Source organism: Pinus tabuliformis, chromosome X (assembly GCF_031772625.1).
Source record: "Pinus tabuliformis cultivar Carrire ecotype Pingquan chromosome X, CPIR1, whole genome shotgun sequence".
Lineage (NCBI taxonomy): Eukaryota > Viridiplantae > Streptophyta > Pinopsida > Pinales > Pinaceae > Pinus > Pinus tabuliformis.
In genome coordinates, this window is record NC_142308.1 from 476,548,410 (window position 1) to 476,564,882 (window position 16,473).

Consider the following 16,473-nt stretch of genomic DNA (forward strand, 5'->3'; position numbering starts at 1 on the left):
CAAACGTGGACGCCTCTGCATAGACTTCAAACATCTGGCACTTGCAGCATGCAGGACACTGCATGCAGGGCACGGAGAACAGACACTAGAAAGAACTTAGGATAAATGAAGTTGCGCGCACATCGGGCAAAGTGAGGCGGGCAATAAGAGGGTAAACTGAAAACCTTGGTTAAAGTTTTATTGCACACAAAGTGCCCAGCATAAGCCCAGTATAAACTTTGGTTAAACAATAATTAACCCATAGAAATTGACGGTCAACGCGAAAATTAATAGCAAGTCAATGACGTATAGAATGTTATAGTCCCTGCTATGCCAGAGGCAGGGACTAATAAAAGATCGTTCATGTAAGTAACTTTATAATTCAAATGATGAGGTTAAATATCAAACTTGAACTGCTGGTAAGTCTCACCTAATTGTGTAGAACTCATTTTCAAAACCATTGAGAATAGTGTGATGACATTTGCCTCTGCTGATACAGCAATACACCATGTAATTTACGTGATATATATATATATATATATATATATATATATATATGGTTTAACAAATAAAATTGCACCATGTAATGTAATTTATGCTTTAACAAATAAAATTGTTGACTGACTGTAAAAAAAGAAAGAAAGAGTTGAAAAGATCCATCCAATAGAAACAAACAATGCAAAAATATCCGTGGTCACTCTTTATTGTCAAAAATTTAATGTGCAAGTCACCATTATTCAAACTCAAAACGAACATCCACCGTTTGTTCTATCGATCGCAATAACCAAACAGAGACACAGAGTCTCATATGACGACGATGGGTCAGAAAAAGTACCACTTATAATCGAAATACATATAACCGGAGAGCTAAAGATTGAACGGCATTGCATGATAGTGCGTGCTCATGCAATCGAAATACATAATGGGAGACGGCATCATATATATTGCCTAGTAATACTGACAAACAGAAACAGAACAGGAGGTACCGCAATTAGCAGGTAACGGGGGAGGATTTAATTAGCTAGTGAAAGCTGGCACCCGTATGATGGGAACAGAACGAAGAGGATGAGCCATTTCGCAGGACAGCTTAAGAACCTCGGACAAATCAACTGGATGTTCAGCATGAGGAAGCCATTGAAAATGATGGAGGAGCTTAGCCACCCAGAGGTTAACAGTGGCAAGGCCCAGAGCCTTCCCCGGGCACACACGACGACCAGCACCAAAAGGCGCAAGCCTCAGATCATTACCCCTTACATCCACGTCTTCCCCACCTTCCGACACCACAAACCTCTCCGGACGGAACTCTTGAGGTGATTCCCAAATGCTGGGGTCGTGAGTAATCGACCACATATTCACCATGGCAGTCGTGCCCGCCGGAACACACATTCCATCGCCCATGTTCACATCTTCAGTGGAGAGACGTGCCCATGATAGGAGCGGTCCAGGCGGATGCATTCGCAGCGCCTCCTTTACCACAGCCTGCACGTAGGGCAGGTTAGGGATATCTGAATCCTTCACGCTGCGGTCTCGCCCCACTACTGCGTCCAACTCTGCCTGAGCTTTCTTCTGGGCATCCGGATTCAGCACCAGTTCTGCCATGGTCCACTCTGTCAGCAGAGCCGTCGTGTCTGTGCCGCGAAAAATCATCTCCTGCATGCATGCATACATAAAGAAATTAGAAGCAAAGGCGAGCAAACTCACCTCGTTTATAAATTCCTTCAGGTGTGAACAAACTAAATTAAAATACAGAGATAGAACAGATCAGATCAGAGTGTGAAAAAACTAAAATACGGAGAGATAGATCAGATCAGAGTGTGGTGAAAAAATTTAACTAAAATACAGAGATACATAGAAGATGAGAGTGTGAAAATACGGATAGTACGGACCCAGAGAACAGCGATCATATCCTCCTCATCTAGCTTATCTTCTCCATGCAACGACAGCAGAACGTCAACAAAATCGGATTGATCACCCGTTTCGCTGTTCCGCTCTGCACGTCGGTGCTCTTCGATGATATTTCTAACGAAAGCTCTCACACGCGGCACCAGGCGGGCGCAACGAGCATGGATTCGAAGAGGGTCCAGCGGTCGCAGCCATGGTAGATGATCCGCCCAGTTGAACGCTCCCAACAGCTGGAAACAGTCAGCCACCATCTCCCGCAGCTCCTTCACTTCTTCACAAGTAGAAGTACATGACATATCGAACCTCCTTCCAAAGACGCTGCCCATGATATTGTTCAGCGCAGCCCCTTGCAAGTGTGCTCGAACCCTTACAACACCGTTACGCTCACATTCCTTTTGGATATCGACAAGCATTCCCAGAGCATCAGCCTGGCGACCAGGCTCGTGGGCAGTGCTTCTGCGCGGAGAAAAGAGATGCGTAGAAGAAATTCTCCTCAGCAGCCTCCAGTAATCCCCATTAGGTGCGAAGCCAATGGCCCGGCTGAAAAATAACTGCTGTGCAGATTGCTTCAGGGGTCTGTTGGCGAAATGAGGGGAGTTGAGCAGCTCTCGGGCCACTTCAGGATCCGATGTAATAACGGCAGGTGTGGAGACTAAGCTAAAGGCCATAAGCTTCATGGCACCATGAAGACGAGCCAGATATTCGAGCTTGTGGTGAGCGAGAGCAATGCTCATGTCCATTTGTAAGATTTTTGAGATACACAGATCTAGATCTGCAAAACAATAAACAAGCTTGCAAGAGAAGGAAGGAAGCGAGCAAGAATTGAGAAAAGAATGAAATTGATTCTACAATATTAGTTTTAGAATAAATACAGAAAAGGAAACTAAGTTAAGCTTAGTTGTACATGCAATCACTAAAGCTAACTAAAGCTAAGTATGCTTTATCTTATGTTAATGTGTACATGTGCCACATGCAAGCAATAAGTTAACTAGAGCTAATCTAGGTGCATGTACACCAACACAGCTAGTCTAAGTGCATGTACACCAACACTCCCCCTTAAGCATAACTTAGGTGAGTGTGATGAAAAATGAATGAGTCCCGACAACACGGCCATTTGAGGTACCAATATACAATGCATAAGAAAAAGGAGGAAAGAGGGAAAACCCAGTGGGAAGAAAACCCCCCTCAAAATATAATGCAAAAGTAGAGAAAAGACAACTGCTAGGCAGTCGTGTCCTTCACCCCGAATATCCCCACTGCAAACTCTGCCATCCCTTCGATCGATGTCACACATTTCTTTATTTCTCCCTTCACCGCCGGGCGTTCGCAGTCTTTCAGCGTCTTCGCCATCATTCCCTCCATGCTCGAGTTCTCCGGAATGCGGAACATTCGCACCAGCTCTCCTAAACTTTGGCTGCTGAAGCTGGGAAGCTTGTCGGCCATAGATCGAGGCAGGAATGATCTGCTGGGCATGTAATCTCTCAGGTTAGGCAAAGGGAGACTCGAACCTTGGACCAGCAGATTCTCCCGGAAGAACTTCCCTGCCTCCACGCCCATCCCTATCGTGCTGGAATTGGAAGCAGTAGTGGAATTAGTGTAGGATGAGAAGGTCATGCCCCGCGTGCCGTTCTTATCATACTCTTTGAATTGGGTATTTCGGCCATAGCTGGTGAACGTCATGTCAGGACTGTTGGAACCCTTCCCGTACTGCTTGAATTCGTCCTGCTGAGAGTTGGACGAATTCCCGTAGTTGGTGAAAGTAAGCAGAGGAGTATTTGCATCCTTCCCGTAAGACTTGAAAACATCTTGGGGTACATTGGCGCCGTCTGCATAACTGGTGAAGGTTTGAATCGCTCCATTTCCATTGCTCCCGTAGCTTTCAAACTCGTTTCTGGGAACGTTACCGTTATCTGCATATGATGTAAATCGATCACTGGGGCCATTGCCGCCTTCACTGTAGCCTTTGAAGTTGTTGGTGATAACATTGGAGTTTTGGGCGTAGCTAGAGAAGCCACTCGACATTCCATTAGCGTCCTTCCCGTAGCTGGCAAAGTCGTTCTTGACGACGTTGGAGTTGTCTGCGTAGCTATTGAAATTCTGAACGCCTGCGTTACTGTTAGTGCCATAGTTTTTAAAATGATGATCAGGAATATTGGTATTGGATCCATAGTTAGAGAAATCACTATTGTCTGCACTGCCTCCGGCAGCGTAGGTTGCAAAGCCCTCGTCTTCAACATTAGTCTGTGGGGCATAATTTGCAAAGACTTGAGATCGCTCATTGCCATCTCGGCCATATCTCTTGAACTCGTCCTTTACCACGTTGTCTCCATCTGAATAATTTTTGAAAGTATCGGTGCCAAAATTGCTTTCTTCATTTGCATGCGTAAGTAGCAAAATAGAATCTGATTGAGGAACAAAATCAGAAAATGTATACAGACGAGATTGATCATTTACCTTGCCAGATGCAATCTTCAAATTGGTTTGCATGTCATAAATGCTCATGGAATCTGGGGTAAATTCCACTTTCCTTCCACTGCCTGTGTGTGTCATCTGATACACTGAGAGAAGATTCACAGAAAGCCTTGGAATATGTAAGACATTTTCAAAACTTCCATCTTCGAATTGCACTCTTCCTTGTCCAGCTGCTGCAACTGCAGAATTATCCCCCATGAGAATGGGAGGACCTGAGCATGCATGTAGAGAAGAAAAGGATTCCTTTGAAGAAGCCATATGATGTGAAGCTCCTGAATTGATGATCCATTCTTGTGGTGCAGAATGAAGAGCAATCAAAGCATGCCCGTTACCTCTTGGATCTGATGCTTTTTCTCCAGACTTCTTCTTAGCATTCTCAGGAATGTGGTCTCCAAGATTGTGTTGCTGGAGTGTCTGCGCCATAAGATCTATAGTCTTCTTCATGCATGCAGATTCAGGATGAAAACCATGGTGGCAATAATTGCACATTGATTGCCCTTTCGTTCCTTTCCTTTCCTTTAACCCAAATGATCCATCAGGGGGTTTGGGATTTGCCTTTCCTTTTGCATGCACAGTAAGTGCATGCGCTTTGGAATTTTTAAGTGTGCCCATTTTGATGAGCTTATCTTGCTCATGCATCAAAGACTGAATAAAAGAATCCAGTGAGGGCATCTTCCAATCTGCACCAGTTGCAGATCTGACTGTGTGGAATGTAGAGACGAATACTGCATACTCTCGACCAAGTTTTGATAAAATGGAAAGAATCAACTGCTTTTCTTGCTTGGATTTGTCAATCCCGCATCCTTTCAGCTGAACCAACAAGGCTTTATACCTTGTGAAAAAATCTTGAATGTTCTCAAATTTTCTCGAATCTAATGAGTTTAACTCATTTTCGAGAATGTGACCTTGCATTTCATCCTGTTTTCCAAACAATTCTTCCAAAATTTTCCATACTTCATTTGGAGTTGAACATGATTCAACATGAAATAGCAGTTCCGGAGAAATAGATAAACATAGGATGCCGAAGGCCTCGTCCATGCGATTGAAATATCTTGTTTTCTCCACTGCCGATGTTGGTTCAACTTCCATTCCCATGGTTATTCGAAATAAGCCTCTACTTCTGAGATGAAGTTGAATCTTTGGCTTCCATTCGAAATAATTATATGGAGTGAGAATTACCGATTGTGGAAACTCCAATTTAGACTCCATTCTTTGTTATTGCTTCAATCTTCTGAGCCTGCAAATAAAATTGCTTGTGCTTTGATTACAAATCCCTGTGCTCTGATACCATGTAAGATTTTTGAGATACACAGATCTAGATCTGCAAAAAAATAAACAAGCTTGTAAGAGAAGGAAGGAAGCGAGCAAGAATTGAGAAAATAATGAAATTGATTCTACAATATTAGTTTTAGAATAAATACAGAAAAGGAAACTAAGTTATGCTTAGTTGTACATGCAATCACTAAAGCTAACTAAAGCTAAGTATGCTTTATCTTATGTTAATGTGTACATGTGCCACATGCAAGCAATAAGTTAACTGGAGCTAATCTAGGTGCATGTACACCAACACAATTAGTCTAAGTGCATGTACACCAACACCATTAGACTTCCGATAATGGGCCATCCTTTGGGACCGGGAATAGAAACGTAGCCAGACCTCCTGTGTCTTCCCGCCCACGCACAGCCTCCCGGCATCAACCAGGACGCCAAAACAGCAGCGATGAGCAGTGCAACATACAGAGGCCACTGACCCAACGCAGCAAAAATATCCTGAGAGTCCAACAAACCACTATTTCCAAAGAGGAGGACATAGAGCCACCATTCGGCACTTTCAGAACTCCCCCCATTTTCCATCTCAAAGCGGATGGAAAAACATAAAAAAAACGAAAGTTGCAAACAAAATGGATGGCAAATAGAGAAACCAAAGAAGCAGCAACAAAACAAAGCAAAGAGATACACATGAAAATGGGAAGGACTTGATGTGGATTTATAGCGGGAACGATTCCATTCTATGGAAATAGAGGGAAAATAGCGGGTTGTAACTCCCAATGGATGCACATGCATTTTTATCTTGATAGTTGTGTATGGAGTTTTCAAAATTCTAATTTAATTATGAAGTACTATTAAGTGAATGGTGGAGATTTAATAGAGAGTTATGCTCTGCTTTTTTTCTCTTAATTAGTAAATTTAATAAAAACAATTTTATTATGTGCTCGCTTCTTCCCATAAATTGCCTATTACCACTTTTCTCACTCTTGACTTTGATTTTGCTGCATCAAGAACTTAGTTGGTCTAACCGCTCCACCTTTTGTTGCATTGAAAAAAAAGTCAATTCAAATTTGTCCCATTGAAATTGAAGTCAAAGTTGTTACATCTAAATTCAATTTGAATTGGCTACACCAAATACTTTGTACTTTGTACTTTGTAAACATTGAATTCAAACCTTTTACGTTACCACACTAAATGCCCCCATATTAAAGCTAAAATTCTAGTATCAATTTGGTCTCATATTTGAAATTTCTGTGTACTTTCCACATAATATTTAAATATGTTTTTGATTACATATTTTGATATCAAATATCATTCTTTTAATAAACTATAATTCATATTTATATAAAGACATAAACTATGGTTTACCATAGCAAATGATATATTCAAAAGCCTTACCAGATATAAAATTAATTATTCAAATTATATATAATGATTAAACTCTAAATCAAAATAAAAATTATATTAATATAGTTTTATACTCCTATAATCCCACTTTTTAATATAGTTTTAAAATTAAAAAACATATATATATATATATATATATATATATTTATTACTATATAACTGTATTACTAATATTTAAATATAAAATAAAGTAGGTCATGGAACAAGAAGGGGGATAGATGTTGTATGGTTCCTAGTAAGTTAAAGTTACAGAATATTCATGGAGCTTAGGATGAATGACAAACAACCACAATGAAGTTTATGCCCCCACCTAGGGGATTCAGATAGCCAAAGAAAATTAGGTAGCTTCTCCCTCTCCTCATTTAGCATATGTTGAAGGGCTCATATCCCAAGGAGAAAACATTATATACTATTGTGAAAAGAATTAGGAAAGCAGTGAAAGGGTTCTCTTCAATAGCATATTTCCATGTTCTCTGTGATCTCATTAAAAATGTGGGGTTATGTGCTAATGAAGGGTGTAAATTAATATTAGGAGATTCAAAAATCAATGGCCTAATGAGGCCCTCTCCTATTCCTTAGAGCTAAATGGATTGGCATTGAACAATTATGAAGGATTACATTATCAATTATTTATAGTAGGACATGTAAATTATCTCTTTTGGTTTTTTGATTGGACACTTTTGTAAGTGATATACCTACAAAACCTCATTTTTGTTATCCAGTTTGGAGTCCCTCTAGAAAAATTTGTAGCTTTGTTGAATAAGAGAGCTCATATAGTTGCATACTACCTCTGATGTATTTGGTAGGCATATTTGCATATAAATACAATATTATCATTTTGATTTTTATATATGTGTGTCTTTGTAACCATATAATAAAAATAAAAATAAAAAAGTTGATAATAATTTCATTTATTTTTTATATTGGTTCAAAATAATTTTATATAGAAATAATTAATATCAATTTAATTTTATATTAGAAAGAATTATATAACTTTAATATAATTTCTATATATATATATATATATATAACTTCAAATTCCAATATATAAATTTCTCAAATGAAATTTTAAATTACTCTTTTTAAATATAAGTACAATAAAACCATAAAAAATTCTATTGCTAAAAATATAAGTTAAGTTGTAATTTAAATATATCAATTTTTTTTAATTAAAATATATTTTTTATATAATTCAAAATTTAAAGAAAAAAATCATCAACAAAAGTTTAAATATTTCCAATTATATATTTTCCTAGCTCTTTGTGTTCTCAAGACTATTCTCTTCCATTGTAACGACCATTACCGACGTCGGTATGTCTCTTTTTATATGTCATCCTTCTTATCCCATTCTACTTGTAATTTTGCATGAGAACTATTGTTTTGGGCTATTTTTCTCTTAAAAATGACAATTGTGTTGTTATAGGGTTTGTGGTATGTTGAGATGTTGTTGGAGGACTGCACCTTCCAGATTTTCCTCGCCAAGGATAGGACAAGGACTCATTGAGAATTGTTGTTACACATGAAGACCTATTTTGGACATGTTGAACTCCTTCAATTAGTTATGAACAACAGTTTGGAAAGCATCCAGTAAAAATATAGTTCGACTATTAAAGGAGATGTTTTTGGACAACGCAACTAAAACAATTAGCCGATTTTATATTGTTATTATTGTAATTTGGAAAAGATGTTACAACTTTGTCCTAACCTTGGAAATTTTTATCAAATTGTTAATGTGTATTCTCAAATTAGATCACATGAGAATTGAGGGATTATCGTGATGTTATCATTGCAATGTGAAATTATAAAGAGGTGTACTCTCTGCCCGCACGAGATAGCCATATAGAAACAGATAAACTTTGATAGAGCGGGAGAGCACCAACATTGTAATCCTGTATTTTTCATTAATGAAATCTCAATCATTGGTGTCGCCATACCTTTCTGCTGACTAGCTTGTGTGTTGTGTAGTGTTATTTTTATTATTAGCCTTGTTCATGCTTTAATTATTGCAGAATGTTAACCAATATATCTTGTAATAACATAGATCCTGGACCGGTCCGTTTGTTAGTGTGAAATTTATTTAATTCTCATCATAGTTTGATGGTGCGTTCACTTAATTTGAATGTGTTTCAACATTTGCTAAGAGAATGGTTTCTAGGAGAGCTCTTCTTTTCTGAATAAGAGTGACAGTCTAACAGAGTGGTATTATTCCACATTGTTTGTTTATTTCTTGAGAGTGTGAACAAGGTTTGAGAGTGTAAGAGCCAGAGGGTTGAGTTGTTGAGAGTGTGATTACAAAGATTGAGGTTGAAATTCATTAGCACTAGCCATCATTTTCCCTTGAATATATTTTGTGTAAAAGCCTTGCAATAGCAAAACCTACCCGGATTGACAATTAATTTGAAGAGTTGGAACTATTGCTCCGAATTAAAAGGGCAATTGTCCCCCAAGAGCAAGTTGAAGAAAAACCTATACACAACTTTCACACAATGCAAGTTGAAGCAAAACATGGAATGTTGTATGAAATCTAAAGCAAAATTATTTAAGGGTCAGCATAAACATATAACACTTCAAAAGTGTGTAAACTAATTAAATAAACAGTATACAATTTGAATCAATCATAATGACCAATAAATTTAGTATGGGCGTGCATTTTAGTGAAGGAAAGCAATTTTTCCATGTTCCATAAAAATGCACATCAAACCTTAATTTCAAGGCCAAATTGAATGGTCCAACATTGAGAATACTCTTTTACTCAAAATTAACATGGATTTTTCACACATAATTTTTTGTTGTGCAAGAATATGTCAAATTGGATCAATTTCGTAGGGTTAAATTCAAGATTTGTGTGCCTCAAGTAGATGCACACAAGGACATGTAGTTAATTGATTGTGAGATAAGGAACATTCCAACCTAAATATAAAACCATTTTATGCAACATAGCACAGTCATTTTCATAAAGGAAATGTTATACACTGAAATCCAAGTCCGTCGAAATAGCAATTGATCATATATGCCAATGATGACAATCAAAACAATTATGCACTCCCATGTTAAACCAACTACACTTTTCATAATGAAATTTCAAATGGGGCATAAATGGACAATTCCTAACCTTAGGATATCACCTTGCATCATGTGTGACAAATATCCTACATAACTATGTTTGCACTTATATACACCTTTCACATAAGGCAAGTTGAAGCAAAATTTAGAATGTTGTAACAATTAAAAAGTGCTTAAAATAATTAAATAAATAATATACAATTTGAATAAATGAAGCATGGACATGAAACTTAGTGGCGCAAGACAATTTTGGCATGCTTCACTAAAATTGCACACCCAACCTTCATTTCAAGGCCAAATTGAATGATTCAACTTGGAGAGTATTTGTTTACTCATAGCTAACATTAATACAACAATATTTTTTATTTTTCACATATATATTTATGTTGTTCAAGAATACTCCAAATTGCATGCATTTCAAAGGGTAAAAGGTAGGGCTTCTATGCCTCAAATAAATGCACACAAAGAATGTTTGGGAACAAGGTGATGGACTAAGAAAAATCGACCTTGTATTTTAGTAGTTTAAACTTTTAATTTCTTGGTTGAAATGCTATAAGTAAGGTTGTGTGATCTTGTTTTAGGAGTAATTAGTTTAAATGTTGCCATAGGATAGATAAAGAGATAGAACCTATGGTTTGTAGGGTCTATTTTAGGAATTTTCTATATTTTACATATTTTTTAGGTTGTTAAGTTTAAGGTTAGCTCAAGTGGCCTAGTTAGGGTCCGACGATAAATAGTTAAGGAGAATGGATACAAATAGGACTAGCTTTTATTTCTTGTTTGGTAATGAAGTCTAAGTAAAGATATAACAATGCAAAAGTGTGTAAAATCATTAAATAAATAATCTGCAATTTGAATCAATTAGATTGGCCAATAAATGAAGAATGGGCATGCATTTTAGACGTGAGGCAAGGCAATGTTGGCTTGTTTCACAAAAATGCATGCCCAACCTTAATTTCAAAGCCAAATTGAATGATTCAACTTGGAGAGTATTTTTTTCCTCATACATAACATTAATACAATAAAACATTTTTAATTTTTCATATATATGTTTTTGTTGTTAAAAAATACTCCAAATTGCATGGATTTCAAAGGGTAAAAGGCAAGGTTTTTGTGCCTCAAATAAATGCACACCAAGAATGTTTGGGAACAAGGTGATGGACTAAGAAAAATCAAACTTGAATTTTAATAGTTGAAACTTGTAATTTTTTGGTTAAAACCCTATAAGGTTGGATGACGTTATAATTTAAGTAGTAATTAGGATTAAATGTTGCCAACGGATAGATAAAGAGATAGCACCTAGGGTTTGTTGGGTCTATTTTAAGGTTTTTTAATATTATACATATTTTTTAGGGGTTGAAGTTTAAGATTAGGTTACATATTTTTTAGGGGTTGAAGTTTAAGATTAGGTGAAGTGGCCTAGTTAGGATTTGAAGATAGCTAGGTAATGAGAATGGAGACAAGTGGGACTAGTTCTTATTTCTTGTTTGGAAATGAAGTCTAAGAAAAGACATAACAATGCAAAAGTGTGTAAAATAATTAAATAAAAAATCTACAATTTGAATAAATCAGATTAGCCAATAAATGAAGCCTGAATGTGCATTTTAGTGAAGCAAGGAAATTTTGGCATGTTTCACAAAAATGCACGCCCAACCTTCATTTCAAGGCCAAATTGAATGATTAAGCTTGGAGAGTTTTTTTTTGCTCATAGGTAAAATTAATAGAATTAAATATTTTTTATTTTTCACATATATGTTTGCGTTGTTAAAAAACACTCCAAATCGCATGGATTTCAAAGGGTAAAACAAAAGGTTTTTGTTCCTCAAGTAAATGCATGCCATAAATGTTTGGGAACAAGGTAATGGGATAAGAAAAATCAAACTTCAATTTTAATAGTTGGAACTTGTAGTTTCTTGGTTAAAACCCTATAAGTAAGGCTGGATGACCTTATAATTTAAGTATTAATTACGTTTAAATGTTTCCAAGGGATAGATAAAATGATAACACCTAGGGTTTGTAGGGTCTATTTTAGGGTTTTGCTATATTGTACATATTTTTTAAGGTTTTAAGATTAGGTCAAGTGACCCAGTTAGGACATTTACTATAAAAAGGTTTGGGTGCCATTTCAATGCAAAAAATACATTTACTATCATTTATGAATAACCGGTTGCATGATGGAAATTTGTCAATTCTACCCATGAGAAAGAAGTTGTGGCCATCTGTTGACGATGCTGGACCCGCCAACATTCAGGGGATCTCCTCTGTATGGAGTCCCATCCGGTATGAAGACCCGATTGCCAAATACTTACAGATCTTCCTCGGCTCTACCTGTCAGCACGAGAGAGTGATGCAATGGTATCTTAGAAAAGTAAGCTGAGTGTTCATGGTGAGTGTGCAATGCAACTTTTTCTAGGTTCTCTTACTGCAAAAACTGGGGAGAAAAGTGAGCCTCTAAGTGAGAGGTAATAGTACCACCCAAGAAGAGACACACATGAACTGAAAATTTCTATCCAACATCCAATGGAATAGTCCACGGTGGACGCGATAGTCGTTAAAACCAATGAACAAGAGAAGATCCATCTATCATCCAGCGGAATAGTCCGCAATAGATGTGATGGTCGTTATAACCGATAAGAAAGGAAATGTTTGTCTAATACCCCATTGGAATAGTCCACAAGGATCAGGCAGCAGTGACAGCTGTTACAGCACATTCCCAACAAGATAAGCACTAAAATAACCAAAATAGTTCAACTATCTTAGTACATGTGAAAGAAAACATGAAATACAAACTTTCATAGAATAGTCTTGCAAACATCCATAAGTCATCCATCAAAACATGTTGGCCTAAAAAGGCTTCTATAATTAAGCAAAAGTTCCAAGACACATATTTACATTATACGTCACTAGCCGTAGTAGTGGCACATTGGAGCCACTCCTTTCTCCTCACATAACTAACTGACCTCTCTGATGCTTTGCGGGAGGAGCCAAGATGAAAATTATTTTTCTCATACAATGAGGGGCTATATATAACCAAGGGGTGATGCTTACCCCTTGTGACTCTTTGACTACTCTCATGGTTATTCAGCTTCTTTTGACTTTTTAACTTACATGACTCTTCATAGTCATGTGTGTCCATTGGACTTCCACTTTACAATACATTTGATTTACAATAAACGTGGCCAACAATGGTGATGTGGCATATGACAACTCATGGCACTGCTGAGATGGACTGCTTGATGATGTGATAATGTCATGTCATTATTGTTGCTGAGTGATAGATGTGTTCTTGGATGTGCATTTTCTTTTCCTCCGTATAGCTTGATGATGTGGGGTCTTCAATGATCTTCGGTCTTGGAAAATGGTTGCAAACTTATGCTCCTTTTGCTTGCCCATGGTAGTTTCATTCGTGAATCTTTGGGCATGCTTCCTATTTCTTTTCCTTATTCATCATCTCGCCAAGTTTGGACAGTGTACCTGTTCTTGTGATTCACTCATGACGAGACGACATTAATCCGAAAACTCCCTAATATTAGATGATGCATTGTTATCCATGAATTGGGCCCGAGATTGATGACAAGATGAGAGAGAAGGCCCAATAACTGCACATTACACAGTTCTAGGTGACAGGGAGTGGGGTTGATTACTGAGATTGCGCAGAGCGTAGCTCTGGCTTGGCTAAGGAACTTCTGAGCACAGTCCTTACTGGGGAGAAAATTTGGACAGTGGCCACTAGGAGTCAGGATTGCGCAGTTAAGGGAGATAGTGGTTGATGCAGGATGGGACCCTGAGAGGTGGATATGCGCAGTTTTTTGAGGCAAGGAGTATTGGGTAGAAGAGAGCCCTGGAGGAAAAATTTGCACAATTCTTAAGGTCAGTGAGCGTCGGCTGAGGGAGGACACTAAGGGACACCTCTCAACAATTCTGGAGGCAAGGGGAGGCTGGTATATCTACTCATTATGGAGCTCCAACAAAAAAGGATAAGATCTATAGGACTGGAAGTGCGAAGTGCACAGCTCAAGTCAGACTGGGAGGAACTGTTGCGCAATTTTGGGGGTCAAGGGAGGCTGTTGGGCTTTGGAATTGCGTAGTGCAACTACCCAAAAGGACAGTGGCTGCACACTTCACAGTTCAAGGTAGCAAGGTCACAACATTTAGTGTTGAGATTGTGCAATGCGCAGTTTAGTCAGGGTCTGGTGCAGCTGGGTTGCCCAGTCGAGAAGATTTTTGGAAAAGTGGCTAAGCACGAGGGGAAGATAGATTTGTGATGAAATTGAACTTGAGATAACAAACTTAGCATACTTCTACAATGTGACAACATATACGATAGGAGCAACAAGAAAGCAATTACCTCTGTGTGACTGTCTCATAACAAGAAGTGACAAGTGCGACAATTGAGATAGACTTTAGGATGACCGTGACGACACTTGTGCGACAGTGCTCAAGACTTTGTGTATGAGTGCAATGGGTGTTTACATAGCTAGGAAAAATTGTATACACAAAGACCAACCTTCGAAACCACTAGAAATGGTTCGTAAACATGACATATCGGTCACACATGCCAAAAGACGGTAGTTGATCCAACAAGCAAAAGGGGGTCAGAGGACTTTAGGAAAGCTCATGAAATGAGCTTAAGTGGTTGCAACAATCAAGGGGAAGACCAAGGAAGGCTCTAAAATTGGAGTGCAAGCCAAAAATTTGGAGGGTGTTACAGACGCTACAACACCATCTTACATGACATCAAAATATTGCAACCCTATTTTTAAAAGTGATATTTTTAATAAAGTGTATCTTACATCTAAATATCAAATTTGAATTTTTAATTTTGCATATGAGAAAATATAGGAGTAAAGGAGGAATGTCGAAGCACCTTATAAACAATTTTATTCACTAAATAATATTTTCATTTCTTTATAAAATTGAGTTATAGAAAAATAAAGAAACAAGTTTAAAAAACTCATTTGCGTGTGCATTCCTCGCGGTTTATTCAGCGTGTATTCGTCACGATTTATTTAGCACGCATTCCTCATAGTCTATGTAGTGTGCATTATTTCATTCAACGTGCATTCAGCTAGTATGCCTTGACACAAGACAACGATGGCCTTAATTGAAACGATGACATCCTCTTCCATGCAAATAATTGACACGCGGGGTTCCCAGGAGATCTTCACAGTAAAGAAATTCAAAGAGTGTGTCGATACATGGAGTGATACAAACAATTGTCCACTAGATATGCTAGATATCCCGAGAAGAGGAGAGGTTTATAAATTTATATTTGGACAATTCGTTTTCCAAAATGATGAGATAGATGATGCTAAAGCAAAATTATGATGATAAAGCAATGGAATTAAAAATATTTGGGAAGAGTATGAACCTAGACCCTAATCTAGTTGCAAGAGCAACGAAATTCTACGCAAAGGGGGAGCAATATTTAACTTCGAGAAAGCCCATATTCTAAGAAATATTGAAATGGCTAATAAAATATGTGAGAAAAAAGTATATGTTCGATTGAATGGATTAAAAATGCAAGATTTTCAACAAGGACCACGCAAATATTTGATTCAAGTTGTCCTCAGGACAATTATGAATTATCACAAGCTTGATATTTGCAGTGATTTCATGACGATAGTTACTCATTGGGTTCACATCATGGCCATAATTGTCCCTCATCTATTGGCTAAAATATTAAATTATGCCCTACAAGAAAGTAAAATTACGAAGGTTAGGTTCAGTTTCCCGGGAACACTGCAGAAAATTATTGATTTGTATTGAGGAGGTGTTGAAACAAGGGTTCCTAAAACTTACGTTAGGAAATCAAAACCAAATAAATCCATTGAGGAAGAACCACTTGGGAACAAAAGATTTGTTGATTCCGAGGAGCAAGAAGATCTTAGCTCAGGGGGAACTGTTGGAGACAGTTCAAGGCTGGGTGGAACATGCTCTATTCTTGAATATTCCCCAAGCATATTATTGCGGTTAGATGAAATTTAGTTATGTTTTGCCTATTATTTTGAGATTATTTTATGTATTACCTATTGACTTTTGAAATGGTTTAATGATGTTATGGTGAAAATATTAAATTTTATTTATGGATTGACTACATATAAGAAAATTTTCATGCATAGATAGCATATTTTCCTAAATTAATAAATTTTTGAAACATATGGTTATTTTGCAGATTATATGATTTAGATTAGAGGAATTTTATTATGTTACATTAACGAGTTGATGGGATAGGAAAGAGGATAAATTGTTAATAAATATAGTGTGTTTGGTTCTCGAGATAAATTATTGTTGTATGTACATCCTCTTAGTACATATATATGTATGTATCCATATAGATGTGGAGAATTTCTAGAACTATTTACATAGTTCTGTATAATC

General features: G+C 37.4%; 1 protein-coding gene and 1 pseudogene across 1 annotated transcript; both read right to left on the bottom strand.

The window, feature by feature from the left end:
• Window positions 1–910: 910 nt before the first annotated feature.
• Window positions 911–6,207, bottom strand: LOC149140748 (cytochrome P450 78A4 pseudogene; annotated as a pseudogene).
• LOC149140749 (uncharacterized) lies at window positions 3,103–5,243 on the bottom strand. The gene is made up of 2 exons (XM_089448436.1): window positions 5,240–5,243; window positions 3,103–4,283 (listed from the first exon to the last, which is right to left on the bottom strand). Exons 1-2 carry the CDS (start codon window positions 5,241–5,243, stop codon window positions 3,103–3,105), a joined length of 1,185 nt encoding a protein of 394 aa, XP_089304562.1.
• Window positions 6,208–16,473: the final 10,266 nt, after the last annotated feature.